This window comes from Carex rostrata, chromosome 17 (genome assembly GCF_964058835.1).
Source record: "Carex rostrata chromosome 17, lpCarRost1.2, whole genome shotgun sequence".
Taxonomy (NCBI): Eukaryota; Viridiplantae; Streptophyta; class Magnoliopsida; order Poales; family Cyperaceae; genus Carex; species Carex rostrata.
Window position 1 is genome coordinate 316404 of NC_135934.1, and position 17822 is coordinate 334225.

Below are 17822 nucleotides of genomic sequence, written 5' to 3' on the forward strand. Positions count from 1 at the left end.
CCGTGAAACACATATTCACACAAGGAATTGACACTCTTACTCTTCCGTAAGCAACTAATGACAAAGACCACTCAACAACAAATTATTTTTTCAAAGAATAGAATAAAAAATTAAAAATTGAGAACACATAAACATGATGTTTTTCTTGGTTCAGAAAACAGAAACCTTAGTACTGTCTCAAGAAAATAACGAAATAAAATTGGAAAATTACGAATTATATTAGCTCAAAATGAATTGTTAATACGTCCTCTGTGCTTGTTTCAAATCATCATATAAACATTCCACATGTTTATTTTAGTAGTATATATAATTTATCTAAGAATATTATTTCGAAGTCTGTTATTTATTGAACAGTTATTCATAATTTGGATTATCGTGTACAGACAATTTATGGGGACAGGTATCGGAGAAATGAATCAGCCCAACGTTAGAATAAGCTCAAATTGGAGGTTGATTCGCTGGCATTCCTGGAGCAATGGAAATGTTATATTTTTGTAATCCAAATGGCGGTCGCGGTCCATGTTCTCTGAATCCTTCATCGAAACTTGTATTCTGCTTTACCTATAAATAAATGTTTTTTTTTTTTTTTTTTTTTGGCAACGAAACCATGTTCATTCGAGAAGTGCCGAGAGATAGTTTCGGAATATATGAAAATTAAATATTAAATTTAAAAGGTTCCAAAAAAAGGAAGATTCACTTGCACTCTTTTCTTTTTTGTAACGTCAAATTACACACTATATTTTTAAACTTTTCAAAATTCAAATAGTCTATTCAAACTGCTCAACATAATGAATATATTAAAATATGCTTACATATCAAATTTTATATTTTTTCGAATTTTTTACTATTTATTAAGTATTTAACAAAATCGCTATATTCAGACTATTGAATTTTTGAATTTAATATATCCATCATGTTGAATGGTTTGGATTGACTGTTTGAACTTTAAAAATGTAGAGTGTAATCTGGTGTCACCAAAAAAGAGTGTAACTAGATTCCTCTTCTCCAAAAGATTATATTATTTAGAATGTTCTTAATGATTATTGATTTATAATGTCATATTTAGCTTGTTATCAAGTTATCCCAAAAAAGGAAACAAATTTAATTGACGTTACAGAAGGGGTGAAAACCGAGCGGATACAAAAACTATACCCATAATTTTTTTTTTATTTTTCGGATACAGATAAAGAGCGAATATAAGACGGATACGAATATGGGTCAGGATCAGATTGGATATTTATTAAAATAATATAAAAAAATATTAAAAAATATTGAAGTTCGTAATATTTATCTAATTATAATAAGGTTGCACAAAAAATTCATAGTTCGTGATTCGATTCACGTTTGATTCGAAAAAGTTAGTAAAAAATTCGATTCGAAATAGTTTGAAATTAATTCAAACCAAATTCAAACTGGACCTGGTTCGTTCGAAATAGGCTCGCAAACTATTCTAGTTCGAATCTCAAAGTAACGTGAATTGTTGACTTCTACTGATGACCTAAAAGTTAAAACATAAGGCCGCCCAGCTATGAGTCATAACTCGTAAGACGTAACCCTCGCTCTCAGTTCTAAAACTCTAGACGACTTTCACCTCTCGCTTTCGGCGACTACGATCACTCTTCCTTGTTGTAAAAAAGTTCCTAAAAGATTCGAAATTGAGTTCGTAAAAAATTCGATTCAAAATTAATTCAAATCAAACTTAGTTCGAAATTAATTAAAACCAAACTCAAACTGGGGTAAGTTTGATTCGGCTTGATTTGCAGCCCTAAATTATAATGATGAATAATATAAATTTTTCATAATATATATTAAAATATATGATATATAGCTACTTACAAATAATTGAAACGTAAAACTATATTAGTATTCTTGTTCACATAAATATTCGGATATCAGATATCTAGATTTAAATTTTCGAATGGAATACAAATCGGATATTATCCATACCGTTTTCACCTATGTTACAGACACAGTTGGTGTGCATGCGCGTTATGTTTGATTTTTTCAGGTGAAGTAATATAGAAGTATAAAATTATGAATAATATAAGATTACGAGATGAGATGTAAGTTGCGACATAACTTGGTCAGATGTGTTGGTTATGTGTTGTAAATTTGTAATTCATTTGTTGTGTGTCATGTCTATTTACTTATCGTGACTATTTAAAAAAATTACATGTCCAATTTCCAAAGCATAGTCGTGTTTTGAACTGAACCTTGTTAGCGATGTTAGAAAATATTGTAGTTGTTTGAGATTTAGCATTAGTTATGTTTGAAATGTAAAATGAAAGTGTGATTGCATGATTTTGAAATGAAGAAATGATAACAGAGGAGGTATAGTTTGTTGTCATCATGTCATGTGATGTGAGAGATGTCATGAGATCTTCTCGATATTTTCAACATTTCTATTTTTATTTCTATTTCTATTTCTCTCTCTCTCTCTCTCTCTCTCTCTCTCTCTCTCTCGGTGCGCGGCTCTAGTCTATTTCTTTCTAGTCCTCTCCTCTCACTAATCTATAGAATAGAATCAAAATCTCTTCCCAATCAGAGAAAGCAAAACACTAATTTTATCTCAGGTTTGTATATTGTATTAAAAATATCCAATCCAATCCATTTCGCATAAGCTTTCACCTTTTCTCTCCTCATCAATCCGATCGTTAACCTGCTGTGATTTTTTTTTTCTTCTTTCACCATCAAATCCCTTTCAGCATCTAATGCCGGGTGCTTTCTGATTTGCTGGTTGATTCCCTGCCTCAAATTTTTGGGGATAAAAGCTCATTCGCTTTATCTCCATCATTCTAAATTCGGCTCTTTTTTTTTTAATCTCTCCTGCACTTCAATTATAAAGATCCCAATCTGATGCTTTTGTTTGTAGCGCAGTAAAATTCGGTCGATTTTAAAACTAAGGTGGTGTGGTGGGGCTTTAAGAGCTGCTCTTGGCTTGAAAGAGATGAGCTATGGAAGTAGCTCCATTGGCTCTGGTCTGTCTTACTCTTATCAAACAATTCTAATTTATTCAAGCTTTTTCCAATTTAAACATGGGTTTATGTCTCAGCGGTGGTACTATCTTTTTTCTTCTCTACTGTTTTTTCTTTATTAAAGCTTCAATATTAAGTGATAGCTCTGGCCAATAAAAATAAAAGTTCATTAAATTCATCCCTACTGACATCATTAACTCATTGGAAAGGATTGGATAGAAAGCACCTCAATTCCCCATTTTTGCATAGAAAAATGGCTTTCCATAGTGATGGTGCACTGTGTTTCTAGTGGTGGGGGTTACTGGTACCAGATGATACGAAATAAAGAGTATAAGATGAACTGCTCAATGCACAGGCCTCAAGAGTAGTTCAAGGCCATTTGAGTTTGGAAGAACCCATGTGGTGAGGCCGAAAGGGCGCCACTTGGCGACAATTGTGTGGCTCCATGGATTAGGGGATAATGGAGCCAGGTATGCGATTACTCTTTTACCCCTTCAAAAGAATGTTTTAATGGGTGACGCCTTTGCAATTAATTTAAATCCCTTGGCTCTCTTTCTATCTAATGGAGAAAGAGGTGTCCTTCCATCCTCCCACGTGCATTGGAACATATTTAGTAAAATTTGGCCTTCTGATACCACGGAGTTTATAAGGAATGATCTTTTATTCTCAAATTAACTGGAAAAAAAAATACAACATGTGGGGTGATTGGACCAAAACTGAAGGAAAATAACAAAGTAATGCAGTAGAGGTATATCTGGTATGATTTGGAGAGAATGGTGAAGTCAATGGTATTACAGATATTGCACTTTTTGTATATTTTGTGCTTAGGTGGTGTGTGTGTGTGTGGGGGGGGGGGGGGGCTTTTGATATTTTCTATGCTCTGGGATTCGCATGATGGTTTTCATATTGTAGATATCTGTCATACAAGGTTTTGAGGATTACAGATAAACTTCCCTATACTGTATTTTCCATTTATAAATTAGGTGGCTAGTTGTTACTGTTCCTTTGTGAACTGGTAGATGTGATCAACTTTTTGGGACATTTTTGTCTAGCATAAAATGGAGAAAGAAATCCATTAATATAACTTAATTTAAATTGTGTGCTTGTAGCTGGTCGACGCTCTTGGAAACTCTTCCTCTACCGAATGTAAGCTTGTAGCTTCTAAACTAATTATATTTTTTCTCTATTGTTTTGTTTTTTTTTGTTTAAAAAAGGCATTCCTGATTTGTAGAAGACACAAAACCCAAGTTATGGAGTTAGGAAATATGTACTTGTTACTTTAGCCCTTATTTCAGTAATTTCATGTAGACCTCAAATGGGAGCCAATTAAATCATTCTCCTAGATTCCTTCTTTTCCTGTTATTCTTTGAAACAGTCACTTTAAGAATAAAAAGTCGAAACAAACAGTTATTAATTCAAAGATGGCCAAAGATGAACTTTTCCAACAAAAATTCTTGCGAGCATAATAACGGGTGTATTGTGAAAAACCAAAAATCAAATGTTCTGTCTGCAAATTTGGAATGGTGGGTGTATTTTGCAGAAAAAGCTACTTGTTTTTTGTTGTCCATGCAGTGTTCTTGTCTAATTTAATCAAAATTGTGCAGATAAAGTGGATATGCCCCACTGCCCCTACACGACCAGTTGCAGTTTTCGGCGGTTTTCCTTCTACTGCCTGTAACAATCTTCTCTTTGGTTTTTTCGATTCAAGCTATTAGTTCTAAGCAATTATTAATTTCATGCCATTTCGAATTATCTAGGGTTTGATGTGCGTGATCTGTCGGAGGATGCACCTGATGATGTGGAGGGAATGGAGGCGTCAGCTGCACATGTTGCCAATCTCTTATCTACAGAGCCTACCGACAGTATGATTTTTCATTATAGTTTTTTTTGTAGATCAACCGTTTTACTTTTTGTTGCAAATAACACCGAGCACTGGTCATACTGGCAACTTACAAGTTAATTTACAACGTTTATAAGATATTCCCTCTAGATTAAGACTTAGTCTGATGAAGAAGGTATGTGCTATTAAATGTTGACAATTTTACCCTGACTGCGATGAGTTATTTTTTTTTAACTTAGTTTTAGTTGGACTGCAGAGATTAAGTCAAATGGATTTAGATGTTGGGTTCTTATTTAACATAGGCTAGTCTGAAATAATCTTTAATATGAAAATAGTGGCAATTTAGTTGTTAATGTGTCGTCAGTTCAGTCATTATTTGGGGTCATTTTTGGCTCTTTTTTGCTTGCAACCACGATAATAGATTGTGATAACAATGCAAAATGCTGAGTGCTATTTGCACATTAGGGCTGCAACCTGTAAAAGAAAAAGTTCCTTTTATGCTTGTATCTACTTGTTCTGATGGTTTCTTAAATTCAGTACAAAGTGACAGTAGGTTGGTTTAGTAATACGCAATGACATATATCATCATTTAGTAGTCTACAACAACAACAACAAAGCCTTTAGTCCAAAACAAGTTGAGGAAGGCTAGAAATGAAACCCAACCGTAGTCACAAAACCAAAGTAGATAGTAATGAAAATAATAAAATAACAACAACAACAACAACAACAGTAGTAGTGATACTAATAGTAATAATGGTACCAATAATAATAGTAATAATACTAATAATAATACTAACAATATTATGCCTACACTATAAATCGTAGGGGCCAAAGTCCTAAGCCCTACGTCCTTGATCCCAAATCAAAAGCCTTAGGACCTAAAGCCTATAACACTACCCTTAAACTCTGATTCCTAGGTCATGGTTCCGGTACATTTAGTTGTCTCTGAAGACATTTTTTTATTATTTTATGCCACAAATCTTTTGGTGAATCTTACATTTTAGTTTGGTGCATGGTTCACAATTAGCAGAGGATGACTTATAGTTAATAATTAAAATCTCAATTTGACAATAACTCTATATGGATCAACTATTTGTTCGGCTCTCGTGTAATGGTTTAGTGAAAATATGAATACGTGATTTGACCCACACAACAATGATTTTTCTCATAGGTTAATCATATTCTGCCATAAATATCCTCAATTTAACTTGGGAACTTGTCCATGGATCTTACTGGTCAGTTTTAATTGCTTGATTTATGAAAGGAAAAGATTATAAGTCATGATGAATGGATCATCTGGTCCTTTTTATGCATGGGTCAACTGCTTACTATGTTTTTTTTAACTGTACAGTAAAACTGGGAGTAGGTGGGTTTAGCATGGGTGCGGCTATGGCATTATACTCTGCCACTTGCTTTGTTCATGGCAAATACAACAATGGCAATTCTTACCCTGTCAACCTCAGTGTTGCTGTCGGTTTAAGTGGTTGGCTTCCGTGTGTGAGGTATTCTTCCTCCTTTATGTTTTGACTTTTTAAAGAGAAAAGTGCAAAGATATTACTAGAGTAATAACCTTTTTAACATTTGATCCCTGATAATTGAAAATAACTGGTACTTCCCATTTTTGTCGATTAACATTCTGCTCTATAACAGTTTGTTTGTACTGTTGCTTTAAGTTAATAATATAAATTGGGGTGACATTGACTGGTATTTTGGATGGAACCAGAAATGTGACCAATTAGGAGCAAAATGGGAATTTGGAAACTGCAGGGATCAAAATGGTATACATGCTCGAGGAATCTTTTGTGTATCCTATGCTCGTTTTTATATTTTGTAATTTTGATGTGTTCAATTGGATGCATGTAGGGCCTTGAAGGGGAAACTAGAAAGCACGCCTGAGGCTCCAACAAGGGCTTCCTCCTTGCCTATTCTGCTTTGTCATGGAAAAGGTATGTGATTTTTAATTTATGTTATAAATTTTATGTCAACCAGTATCGCAGCATTCATTTGCCAGCACCAAAAAATGGCTTTTCTTTAGTAGTTAAACTCATCTGATAATTGTCCCTTCTTTTTTTTGTGGATTTTAAAATGTAACAGCTGATGACGTGATACAATACAAGCATGGGGAGAAATCTGCTGATGTGTTGAAATCCCATGGTTTTTCCAATCTCAATTTCAAGTCTTACAGCAGGTCTTAATTTAAATTTAACTTCTTTCCTCTTCATAATTGTTTTTTTATTTATTTATTATTTTTTTTTATGGTTTTATCCCTCATAAATTTCTTTACTTGCATTGTATCTTTTTATATATACCAACCTTGTCACCAAGGTCATTGCTTACAACAGCAGTTACTAATTTTGCGGTGCTTGCATTTGCTTGCTGAACCAAAGTTGAATCAATATTAACACCAAGCAAGCATTTTGTATGAGAAATAGATATTCAATATATAGGCAGTTGGCTTTTTTTGAAAGGAGGATTTGTTTTCATTCGTGAGGTCGGAAATAAAACGAAAGTGGGCAAATACTTAGTTACTCTTTTTTACAATGTAATTTTGTCTGAACAAATGCAGCATGGGACACTACACTGTACCAGAAGAGATGGAGGAAGTGTGCAAATTTCTCACCTCAAGTTTGGGTCTTTGATTTAAACTTGAGCCAAAAGAGGATTTAATAATGCATCCTTTTTGCTTGTTCTAGACTTTAATAAATGATTGGAGTATATTGTGGTAAGGGTTTGGGTATACAAAAGTAGTAGCCAGTCACCTTGATTTCTTCACGGTTTCTTAGACAACTATTATTATTGTTTATTTCTTCTGAATCAAAACTTGTTTTTAGTAGAATTTTTGTATTTTTGTATTTCTGAATTAAAATTTATATTTATGATTAAGAAAATTAGCTATGGTTGTCTTTTTTTTGAAAAACTGATAGAAGCTATCAGTGATTACAGTAATTTAAAAAATTAACAACAACAACAGCCTCATATCAAAAACAATCTAATACATCAACCTCACATCAACAATGCTTTAGCCATAAAACCGTTTCTCTCCAAGCAGATTCCGCAGCCAATTTAGAATTCAACATGCATCTTTAAAAGATTTTGTTGTTGCGTTGTTTCCACAGCATCCATACTGTTGAGAAGAAATAAGCACCCCATGTGTTTAGAACAATTTAAAATACTTGTACCACTATTCTTCCACTATTCTTGTACCGTTCAAATTTGAAAATAACAACAAAAGTAGGTTTGAAAAAAATTATGTGCTCAGAATTTTGTTGTAATACAAATTTGGGTTACTAATATGCCAAGTAATGAAAAATCTCTAAATCAATTGAATGATTTTGTATATTCGATTGATAAATTGATTATTTTTAGTAAATGAGTAATGTAATAACATAATTTTAATTTTAAAAGGAATATGAGGTTATTACTAATAACTTATATATTTATATAATTATATGAAAAAAATTGATTTCCTCCAATATTTATTTGTAAGAAATTAATTGCAGGTACTGTTCCAAATTGAATAAAAAAACTGTATATCAGCTTGTAGGGTCCAACCCAGGAGTCAGGGGCCATGAACGAAGTGGTATAGAGGCATAGAGCTAGCTGGGGCCTGGGGCCTGGGGCATGCATGCATACATTTCATTAGCAGGTGCCATTTTGCAAACTGCTACAAGTCTCATCATCTATTTCCGCATTATTACATGTGAGAATTTTTTTCATTTAAGAAAAAGGAACGGTTGGAATGGTGCGGCATACATTAGTTCGTGGACCAACAAATTTATAATTTAAATAACAATTTGTCACACTTTGTTCACTAATTCATTTACCAAATCACACCTTCAATCAACTCGTAGATCATTTCACACCCTAAGTTTATTAAAAAAGGTGCTCAAATAAATCACTTTAAATATCATCTTCAAAATTCTGTAGATATCTATTATCTTTATTATATATATTTACAATGTTGAAGACAAATTTGATGCGAATTGAGAGTAATCTGGTTATTAATAAACTGATCATAAAACTGAATTGTTAATTTGATTGTTGTTTAAATTGCAAACTGGTACAAGTCTCATCATTTTAGTGAGAATATAAGAAAAGGAAAAAGACTATCAATTTGTATAATGTGAAATCAACAAACTGTGAAAATATTTTTATTTAAGCACAAGCATCTGTTGCAAATGCATCAAATTAGCTACATTTTCAGTACTCTTAGTCCGTTCATGTAGTAACAAATAACTGAAAAATAACAATAAGATCATCAAAGAGAAAATAAAGAAGTCATTATAATTGATTTGCAGATTTAAGAACTACGGCCTTGGCTCCTGTGGTTCATCGCCGAGGCCGATCGAAGGGGACATGCATTCTATGCTCTCGAGTAGCTCAAGTATACTGTCAACCGAGGTATTTGGTGAGGCAGGATAGAAGGTAGAGAAGGATGAATTAGATGGAATGCGAGGTCTGTAATACCAATATAAATATCATAAATACATGCATAAACCACATAAGATTTATACATAAAGATTATATATCGGATTTTATGATATGAGAACTTACATGGAGCACTCAATTGCAGGTGTAAGAGGGTTAAGAGAAGGCTCTGTGCGCATTTCTTGGCTGCCTATAATAATGTTGGGTCCTGACAGTTCAGTGCCTCTCTCTGTTCCAATTATATTCTTGCTCAGTTCTACCTTAGTTAATTTACCACATCCTACACAAGAAAGAGAGGAAAAATACATTAAACATAGTACTGGTACAGTACTGTACTAGTACAGCTATGTATCACCATGCCAGTTCCCATTGCTTTGAAATAAAGCTGATAAATCCTCAGTTGACCCAACATTCAATTAAATTCAGAAACAATTAACCCTAGCTCGCAAAATAGCTACTGAGACCTAAAATATGAAAATATATTGGCATTCTCTGCAGCCTTTTTTTTTGCCACTGACAACTGTCTATGTACTACATATAGCCTCATGTATGAAACAAAACACAACAACACATACATAAATTAGAAACAAGTAAATTTGAAAAGCTAGAAACAAAATTTATGGAGTAAAATTCCTACCTCCCTTCCTCCCAAATTTGTTTTGACAGCCTTCACATCGACAGCCAGAGAAACAGCCAACTCCAGCCTAAAATTCAAAATAATAGAGGAGAGCAAGAGAAGTCAAATAATAGTCAATTTTTCCTAATATGTCTTCTATTAATTGATATCTGGATAGCATACCAAGTACCTGAAAGCACTCACAGTACTTCTTTATGCAAAGTGACTTTAAGCAGCTGCATCCTATTCTGTGTCTTGCAATTGGTGTTGTAGACTTGACTGATTCCTAGAAATTGAAAAAAGGGAGCTAATCAGAATTGTCCTACTGGAAAATTGAATTAAATAAACCACAATTTGTAGCATATGACAATCTTGTACAAAGTTGATTATGCAGGTACTGAGAGGTGAAGGTAAGATGCAATACTGAATTAAGTGTTGTAAGAAGTACCTTAGAGGTTAAGGTGGCAACGGGTCAGGTCAGGTTGATTCAACAAATGTTGACCCACATGTCAGCAGGTACCAAAAGATGCTTAAAGGTCATGGTTTGAAAGAATTGACCCATATGGGTCCAATTGGTCTATGACACTTAATTCACAAGTAGTTTGAATTTGAGTCTAAATTTTTTGTTTCCATCTCCATCATACTCCAAGGCCGGCCACTGGGTAAACATTTTTCCCTTGCTAATCTCCAACAAAACAAGTCAAGCTCGGTTGGACATGACTTATCCAGTCAAGTCAGAATAGCTTGATTTGCACATGACTATTAACCCATAAGGCCAATCTTATGCTGGTAAGGTCAGGTCAAGCATTATTGGTCCTTTTACAGGTACAACCCACCACCAGTTATGATCGTGCAACAGTATGAACAAAGGTAAAGAATAAACTACATTAGTTCGTATAAGAAAAAAAGAGAAGAAATGGAGTAAATAAATTATGTTTAGGCTTAATTTCAATTTGACCCCCTCAACTTTTCAGTTGTTGCAGAACAAGAGTGCAAAATACTCATTAATTAACTAAAAAATGAAATAAAGTAAATCTTTGTAGATGAGGACCTACCTTGAATCATTTTTTTATGTGAAACACAATGTTAAACAAGCCATAATGAGTACACTAACAACAGAAAGTAACTATGAAGATGACAATAACAACAACACAGTACCAATAACAAAATTCCAGCTTTCTAGTAGCAACAACTAAAAGATAGCAATAATAATACAAATCAGATATTACCTTTGGTGGTTGAGTTGCATGCAAGACTACTTTAGGTGCAAATGCATGAGAATTCCTGCCCTCAATAACTTGCCGGCTCCGCAAAATTATTTCCTCTTGGTCATACTTGTTCAAGCAGTCAGAGCACCCACAATTTTCATTACAGAATAAGCCGTTTGCAAAGCATTCACAGTATCTGAAACACATAAAAAGGGAACATTGAAGAAAATTCCAACATACAATGAATTTTGTATTACAAAATAGCAGAGGCAACATACAATTTTAGGCACTTGGACTTCCTGCAGTTACAGCTCTTCGTACCATCCGTGATTTTCTTCCTGGGACATGATCAATAGAGAGTTAGCAAGAGGAATACAAACATGACATCTTTCTTAGGAAAACAAATATTTTTCTTATAGAATTATGTTGGATTTGTTATATCCAAATCCATTCCAAATATTTAAAATACAGAATAAGGAAAAATTAAATAGATACCGCTTCTTCTTGGGACTGCAATCTAGTCCCTCATGCTGATTTGTATTTTTGGAGAGGTCAAGCAATCTGGCCTGAAGTGGGCTATTGGCACTTCCAACAGCAGCGTCCATAATGCGCCTTTTCTCGAGTTCTCTGTACTCAAAACTGACAAGAGCTATGAGGGCCCGCTTGTCATAGAAGTATTGCTTTTGCAATTGCAATTCAATACAATGGATGTAGAGATTAGAGGTGCAGCAGAAGATTGATTGGAATCAAACTCCGATACTGATCAGGTAAGAGATTAAAAGCATTAATTTTATCAAATCAAGATAAAAAATGATCGGAAATAACGAATTCTGAAAACCCCAATCCAATTTCAGATGTACTTTCAGAAAAACAGAGCGATCATGATTCAGAGATATACCTCAACAGGTGGGATATCAGAAATAACGAAATCTGAAAACCCTAATAAAAAAAAAAAAAAACTTTCAGAAACACAGAGAGATCAAGATTGAGAGATATACCTCAACGGGTGGAGATTCGTTGCACATTCGTCTCTTAGAGGTTGAATCTTGGTGAGAATTCATCGATCAAAATCTAAACCTTGCAAAGTAGAAGGGCGTCAAGAGTCGCAGTTCCTTTTTTTCTTGATTAGTGAGAGGGAATTATGATTTATGAGCGGGAGTGGTAATTACGAAACTTAAAACTAGCACCTTAAACGCACCTACTTGTGCCTAATCCTCCTCACTCGTCCGATCTCCATCCAACGGATTTCGCCTTTCTGTGATGACAGCACAACTAATGGTCGCGGTGTTTTTCTCTGACAAAGCCCATCTCTTTCTGCAAGTGGGTCCGTAGCATTTTCTCCGTCGTTTAATGGTGCATGCGCCATTCTTTTGTAAATATGTATAATTTTAATTAATTAATTAATTAATTTGATTGTTAAATAAAGTTATTGTCAGTATGGCTGGCACTGGCATGTTCCATCAGAGTATCAGACCATCACTCTAATTAAATTGGTTCAAACATCACTAAGGCTTAGCATTAAATTAATGAAGATTAAAATGATTATTATTGTAATATTGTAATTAGAGTGACCGCCAATTCCAAACAGCTGAACAATTTGGAGCACAATGGCGACAGTATGGCCCATTTATACTTTCAGGCCTGAAATAAAATTACCATTTTATGAGGCCCAATAATCAATCCAGTTCCAGACTCATAATAATTCATAAAGAAGTCGCGCTTTTACGCAATTCCGACAAGACGAGACAATGCTAAGGCGGGTTGCATCTCGCTCTTCTCCGATCGCCGCCTTCCAGTTCCAGGCGAGGATGCTCTGCCCGACGGGTCCCACTAACCAGATTCTCCCTCTCGGACCAAGTCCGTACTTCCACATCACCACCCGTGGCTTCCTCGATCTCCACAAGGTCAGGTCTCCTCCCCTCCTCTTTTTAATATAAATATAAATATAAATATATAATTAGAGAAATGTATGAATCTAATTCATGAGCTCATATAATCTTGTGTTCTCTCTACAGATGATAAACAAAGAGGCTATAGAGAAGGAGAAAGCTAGGCTGTATGCCTTTCTCTCTGTACCCTTTTCTTTTACTTGTCTAATTAAATTTAATTAATTATATTTCTTTCCTATTGAGTGAGTATTAATTGCGTACTTCTCCAGTTCAGATGAGTTAAGCCGGGGTTATTTTGCAGATATAGCAGAAATGCGTAAACATGGTGGTAAGGTTGATTCATTCAACTCCACTCTCTTTTCTTTTTATTTTTTGTTCATCCACTTTCTGACTCGTACCATTGTGTTGTGTCCTCTACCCCCGACTAATGTCTTTTAGATTTATTTTGGTATGATACTATCAGTTTACAAGTCACTCTACATCTGCACTAAGCAACATTTCCATTCACTTTTTTAACTTAAAGAGTGACAGTTGGCACCAAGATAGCATCATCTGCTCTGGTTTTTAGTTCTGGTAGTTCCCATACTTTACTGATACAATGTATGACATAACATACTTCACTGGTAATGCACCCTTTCCATTTAAGGGGTCCGTATCCCCTCAGCTTACCTGAGGTGCAATAGAGAAAATCAGACTGTTCTTTTTAACTCTAGCACGAATCCTACAGCGGACCCCCTATGTCTAAATAGGCACCAAATTCTTTTGGCCCAACTGGGATTAAATCAGGACCGTTCTTTCTTAATTGCATCCTCAGTTATCTGTGAGAATACGGACCCCCATTTAAGTCCCTCCGGATATTTACAAGAAATGACCAACATAAGCACCAAGCTATGAGTTTTTAAGAATTGATATGAAGCATTATGAAATCATGATATGCTTTGCAGATTGCGGTGGCAAATAAAATACTAATTCCAGCAGATGTGGCAGTTAAGTTTCCTGAGCTGGAAGTTAACTTGGCAGACTGCGCGACTATGAAATTACCCGTTATTGCGGGAGACAAGATTCCTGATGCTTCATTGATGTGCCTTTCTTTTCGGGCAAGCTCTCAGGTAAGAACCCTTGTTGACCTTTTTTTTTTGTTAGTGATCTATATCTGTAGTATTTACATGATTAAAAGGGAAGCATAACTCAAAGGAAAGATGCATGCTTGATGATTATCAGAAAGAATTTATATCAAGTAACTGCATGTACATAATTGTACTAATCAATGACCCATGCTCTGCATTGGAAAATCACAACTTAGAGAAAGATGACAATGGCATTCGAGTTGTCACTAATAAAATATAAATTTGTTTATCTCTCATCTTCTTGTATAACAAAATAATCAACATAGTAAGAAAGACTCATACAATAAGATTGGTGGTAATTGCGGGTTGGACTTTGAGAAAATTAAATGCATGAGAGATGTTAGAAGTTGTAATGCGGGAATGACTAAGAAGAAGATGGATGGCTATAATACATATAATAGATTTTATGGTCCAGAATCCAGATTTGCTCTAGAAAGATTAATTTGAAAAGATTGCGGCTTTTATAAGAAGGATTTGCAAAGAGGAAGGGTCATGTGCATCCACCAGGCCTCCAATTTTTACAAATTAACTAAAAAGAATGTCAACTGGACATGATACAACCATTAAACATGATCTGTAGTGCTGTCTTTATTAGCACACGTAACATTCCAGTGTACTTAAAATTGGCATCAAGAGGTTTATAAAAATGCTGCCGTGGCCAATTTTATGAGTCCTTTCTTTTCTGCTCGTCATGTTCTTGAAAAGCAGGGACATCAGAAGGTACCGGCTCTCTCTTGCCAAGGGGAATGTGTATTTACTTGATGAGCGATAGATGACGTGGTGTTCTTAAAATGCTAGATAGCTTTCTCCCATCATAAGTTGTTGCATATAGTGAAAATAATATAGATCATGCTTAACCATATATTGTGTTACTTGAGTTCTCGATATTTTCTGTTAATCTCAAAATGTGAATACATGATGACGGCAGAAGAAAGGTGGGCTCTCATTTGAAACATTGCAAATAAGAGCCATTTTTCGGATGTTTGGAATTGGTCACATTCTTTTGAGATATTCTCAAAAGAATAGGTCTCCATTGTTAAATATTGCAAATAAGCACCATCGCTTCATACGGTTGTGATGGAATAGCTGTCAGTTGTAAAATATTGACAATTTTGCACCTAACTAAAAAATATTGGTTGTAATGTGTGCAATGTCCTTTCAGAAATCTGATAGGATAACCAAAAGCCACTAAAAAGACAATTAGGGAGTGAGAAGAAACAAAATGACATTAATTGGCTGTATATTATTGGCACAATCTTGTAGAGATTATTGGAAGTTCCGATCTATTGAAAATCTAATAATTTTAATATTCTTCATTTTTTCGTTGACAGAGAATGATAGAAACTTGGAGCCTTCCTTTTCTGGATAAATTCGGTGGTGGTGCAAATATTCAAATATATGAGGTGATTAGAGCAATCACTCTATTTCAATACCATAGTAATCCAATGGCTCTTTCTAGGGATAACTAAATCTAAAATATAGCTAGTACACGTCTACTTCTGCTCAGGTATCATTTGTCGACTCATGGCTATTATCCCTCGGTCTGATAAGGCGATCCTTTATCAAGATTATGAAGAAATCCAATACGCCGCAACGACAAATTGTATATGCATTTGGAGACCACTATTATTTTAGGAAGCAACTCCAGATACTAAATCTTCTCACAGGGTAATTTTTCACGTAAAATTTGTCATTAGGCTTTCTAGTTTAGTGATATTGAATATGCAACTATAACAAGATCTTTAAGCTTGAATGTAGAAAGAGGAGAAATTAATTAGTTCAATAAAATCAATTGGTAAGACTTAAAACCATTGGTTACTTATTTTAACTCTAATTAGCATGGTTCTTTCAAGTATATAACAACAAAGTAGAGGAAAGTTTTTAAACTGGTATAAAAGAGATTACTGAAGCAGAAGGCATTGTGTCCCATTGATAATTTTTTCATGGTACTTGAAACAGGTATGTTTTTCTCCTTGATCGGGAAGGAAGAATAAGGTGGCAAGGTTTTGGATCTGCTGCAGATGAGGAATTATCAAGCCTCTTATCATGCACCTCCCTTTTGTTAGATGAGCAATAAATTAATTATATCAGCTTTTAGTTTTGGGGATATCTTCCTTCTCCCTTTTTACCTAATTTTCTTTCCAGTAATAGATAATTTTGTAATAAGGTTGTTTCTAAAATTTTCTATTGGAAATTTTTTGCGGTGATTTTTGCTGAATAGATCATTTAGATAGTGGAATAATGTGAGGGCACTCAGGGCAAAGATGATCAATTGTGTGTGTGTGTGTGTTATTTTTTTGAACTAGTTTCTAATTACATTTTATGATCAAGTACAAATTTTATTGTCAGAAGCCACTATTTTGGGCATGATAGCAAATATATTAAATCAAGTAATTAATATAGAAAAAAACATGATAGCAAAAGATATCCCCTGAGATATCTCAAATTTTATAAGCTGGATGGCTGGATTTACACTCGAGTGTTTACAAGCTGGATGGCTGGATTCTCAGTACCCAGCCATTTTCCATTTTAATTACTGAACCCGTTACCCGATGCCTAGTACCTGTTAAAAAAACAAAGAAGTTTGGGTTCTAAGGGTTGAGCATTCTTTGTATTCTCCTTCTCCAGCAGGAAGGTTGAGCTTTCAGAATCTGACTCTTCTTTCAAGGGAAGGCTGGGTCTGTTTTTCGTTTTGAAATTTGGTAAATATTTTTGGATTTTCTAATTTTTGTTTTTCTTTTCCTCAAAAAGAAAGGTCAATTAAGTCTCAAGTCTCATATAAAAATATCTCTAAATGATGATGCTAGGCAAAAAACATGATTAATAGTACAGCTTCGGAGACCGAGTTTCATCTGACAAGCCAGAAAATTACAGTATGGCCGTATGGGCTGGGCATGATAGCAAATATATATATTAAATCAAGTATCCATATAGAAAAATACTAATATTGTTAAGTGCACACCAATGTGTGTTCAAATTAAATATAATAAGTTTTAAGGGTAGAATAGGTGAGTAATTATTTGAGGTTTACCCACATCACAAATTTTGAAACGATGGATAAATTGGGCTTCAATTGATTCAATGTGTGAATGACTTTTAACTTGGTCTCCATGAGCTGGAATGCTGGATGCGTCAGTTTGATTACACAAATACGGTTGAGGTTAGCATGAGAAGATTCAAAATGTTTGGCTACTACTCATTCTATAAATTATAAATATTAGAAACAAAAATATTTTATTTGTTGTTTTAAAAAGGGCAGGATATTTTATAAAATTAAATTATCCGTTACTTTGTTGTTTGTCATGTACATCGATCTTTTCTAAAGTATATATCCAACATCCATTTTTGAAGGAACAATTATAAAAATCACAGGTCAGGTCCAAATCAACAAAAAGAAATGCCAACAAAGAATAAAAAGGAACAAATTGTATTTTTTTTTCTTTGGGTTTAAATCTTGTGATGATGTGAAACAGTTGGTCTAAATAAAAATGATGTGTTACAGTTTTTCCTCAGATGCTGCTAATGAGTACTCCCAATTGGTTCTTCACTGATTTCATTACAACTAGTTTTAGAATTTTTATTTTTATTTTTATTTATTTTTTGATGTCCAGTTGCCATGACAAGACCACTAGAAAGAAAGATACTTTTGTATAATTGTCTTCTTTAGCTTTAGGTGGTCTTTCCTTTTGTGGACCCCTTTTGTTTCTACTAGATCTTGTTGTAAATAATTGTTCATATG

General features: G+C 34.2%; 3 protein-coding genes across 8 annotated transcripts; 2 read left to right on the forward strand and 1 right to left on the reverse strand.

Moving 5' to 3' along the window:
- The first annotated feature begins 2498 nt into the window (after window positions 1-2498).
- Window positions 2499-7718, forward strand: LOC144568189 (alpha/beta-Hydrolases superfamily protein). Of its 3 annotated transcripts, none has more exons than XM_078318459.1 (10): window positions 2499-2573; window positions 2873-2978; window positions 3331-3445; window positions 4085-4121; window positions 4580-4649; window positions 4733-4837; window positions 6167-6317; window positions 6679-6761; window positions 6910-7003; window positions 7382-7718. In XM_078318459.1, exons 2-10 carry the CDS (start codon window positions 2948-2950, stop codon window positions 7452-7454), a joined length of 759 nt encoding a protein of 252 aa, XP_078174585.1. In that variant the 5' UTR covers window positions 2499-2573; window positions 2873-2947; the 3' UTR covers window positions 7455-7718. The 3 variants fall into 3 exon arrangements, with proteins under 3 accessions (XP_078174585.1, XP_078174584.1, XP_078174586.1); XM_078318458.1 differs by having other exon boundaries at window positions 2878-2978; XM_078318460.1 differs by lacking the exon at window positions 2499-2573 and adding an exon at window positions 2711-2736.
- A 1287-nt stretch (window positions 7719-9005) lies between these two features.
- Window positions 9006-12201, reverse strand: LOC144568597 (protein tesmin/TSO1-like CXC 2). 3 transcript variants are annotated; one of them, XM_078318971.1, is made up of 8 exons: window positions 12066-12201; window positions 11563-11826; window positions 11346-11405; window positions 11089-11263; window positions 10050-10145; window positions 9881-9947; window positions 9370-9523; window positions 9006-9273 (listed from the first exon to the last, which is right to left on the reverse strand). In XM_078318971.1, exons 2-8 carry the CDS (start codon window positions 11670-11672, stop codon window positions 9123-9125), a joined length of 813 nt encoding a protein of 270 aa, XP_078175097.1. In that variant the 5' UTR covers window positions 11673-11826; window positions 12066-12201; the 3' UTR covers window positions 9006-9122. The 3 variants fall into 3 exon arrangements, with proteins under 3 accessions (XP_078175097.1, XP_078175098.1, XP_078175096.1); XM_078318972.1 differs by lacking the exon at window positions 12066-12201 and having other exon boundaries at window positions 9006-9204; window positions 11563-11872; XM_078318970.1 differs by lacking the exon at window positions 12066-12201 and having other exon boundaries at window positions 11563-11872.
- Window positions 12202-12811: 610 nt separating this feature from the next.
- Window positions 12812-16361, forward strand: LOC144568744 (ATPase complex subunit). Of its 2 annotated transcripts, none has more exons than XM_078319124.1 (7): window positions 12812-12971; window positions 13083-13123; window positions 13226-13289; window positions 13901-14065; window positions 15415-15486; window positions 15566-15751; window positions 16043-16361. In XM_078319124.1, exons 1-6 carry the CDS (start codon window positions 12816-12818, stop codon window positions 15716-15718), a joined length of 651 nt encoding a protein of 216 aa, XP_078175250.1. In that variant the 5' UTR covers window positions 12812-12815; the 3' UTR covers window positions 15719-15751; window positions 16043-16361. The 2 variants fall into 2 exon arrangements, with proteins under 2 accessions (XP_078175250.1, XP_078175249.1); XM_078319123.1 differs by having other exon boundaries at window positions 15591-15751.
- Window positions 16362-17822: the final 1461 nt, after the last annotated feature.

Coding starts and splice junctions, on each gene's coding strand:
- LOC144568189 (XM_078318459.1), top strand. CDS start 2,948: ATGAGCTATGGAAGTAGCTCCATTGGCTCTG. Junction 4,650..4,732: donor CGGTTTTCCTTCTACTGCCT/GTAACAATCTTC, acceptor CGAATTATCTAG/GGTTTGATGTGCGTGATCTG. Junction 6,762..6,909: donor TCTGCTTTGTCATGGAAAAG/GTATGTGATTTT, acceptor AAAATGTAACAG/CTGATGACGTGATACAATAC.
- LOC144568597 (XM_078318971.1), bottom strand. CDS start 11,672: ATGGACGCTGCTGTTGGAAGTGCCAATAGCCCACTTCAGGCCAGATTG. Junction 10,146..11,088: donor ATGCAACTCAACCACCAAAG/GTAATATCTGAT, acceptor TTCAATTTCTAG/GAATCAGTCAAGTCTACAAC. Junction 9,274..9,369: donor CCTGCAATTGAGTGCTCCAT/GTAAGTTCTCAT, acceptor TTGGTATTACAG/ACCTCGCATTCCATCTAATT.
- LOC144568744 (XM_078319123.1), top strand. CDS start 12,816: ATGCTAAGGCGGGTTGCATCTCGCTCTTCTCCGATCGCCGCCTTCCAG. Junction 13,290..13,900: donor TGCGTAAACATGGTGGTAAG/GTTGATTCATTC, acceptor TATGCTTTGCAG/ATTGCGGTGGCAAATAAAAT. Junction 15,487..15,590: donor CAAATATTCAAATATATGAG/GTGATTAGAGCA, acceptor ACTTCTGCTCAG/GTATCATTTGTCGACTCATG.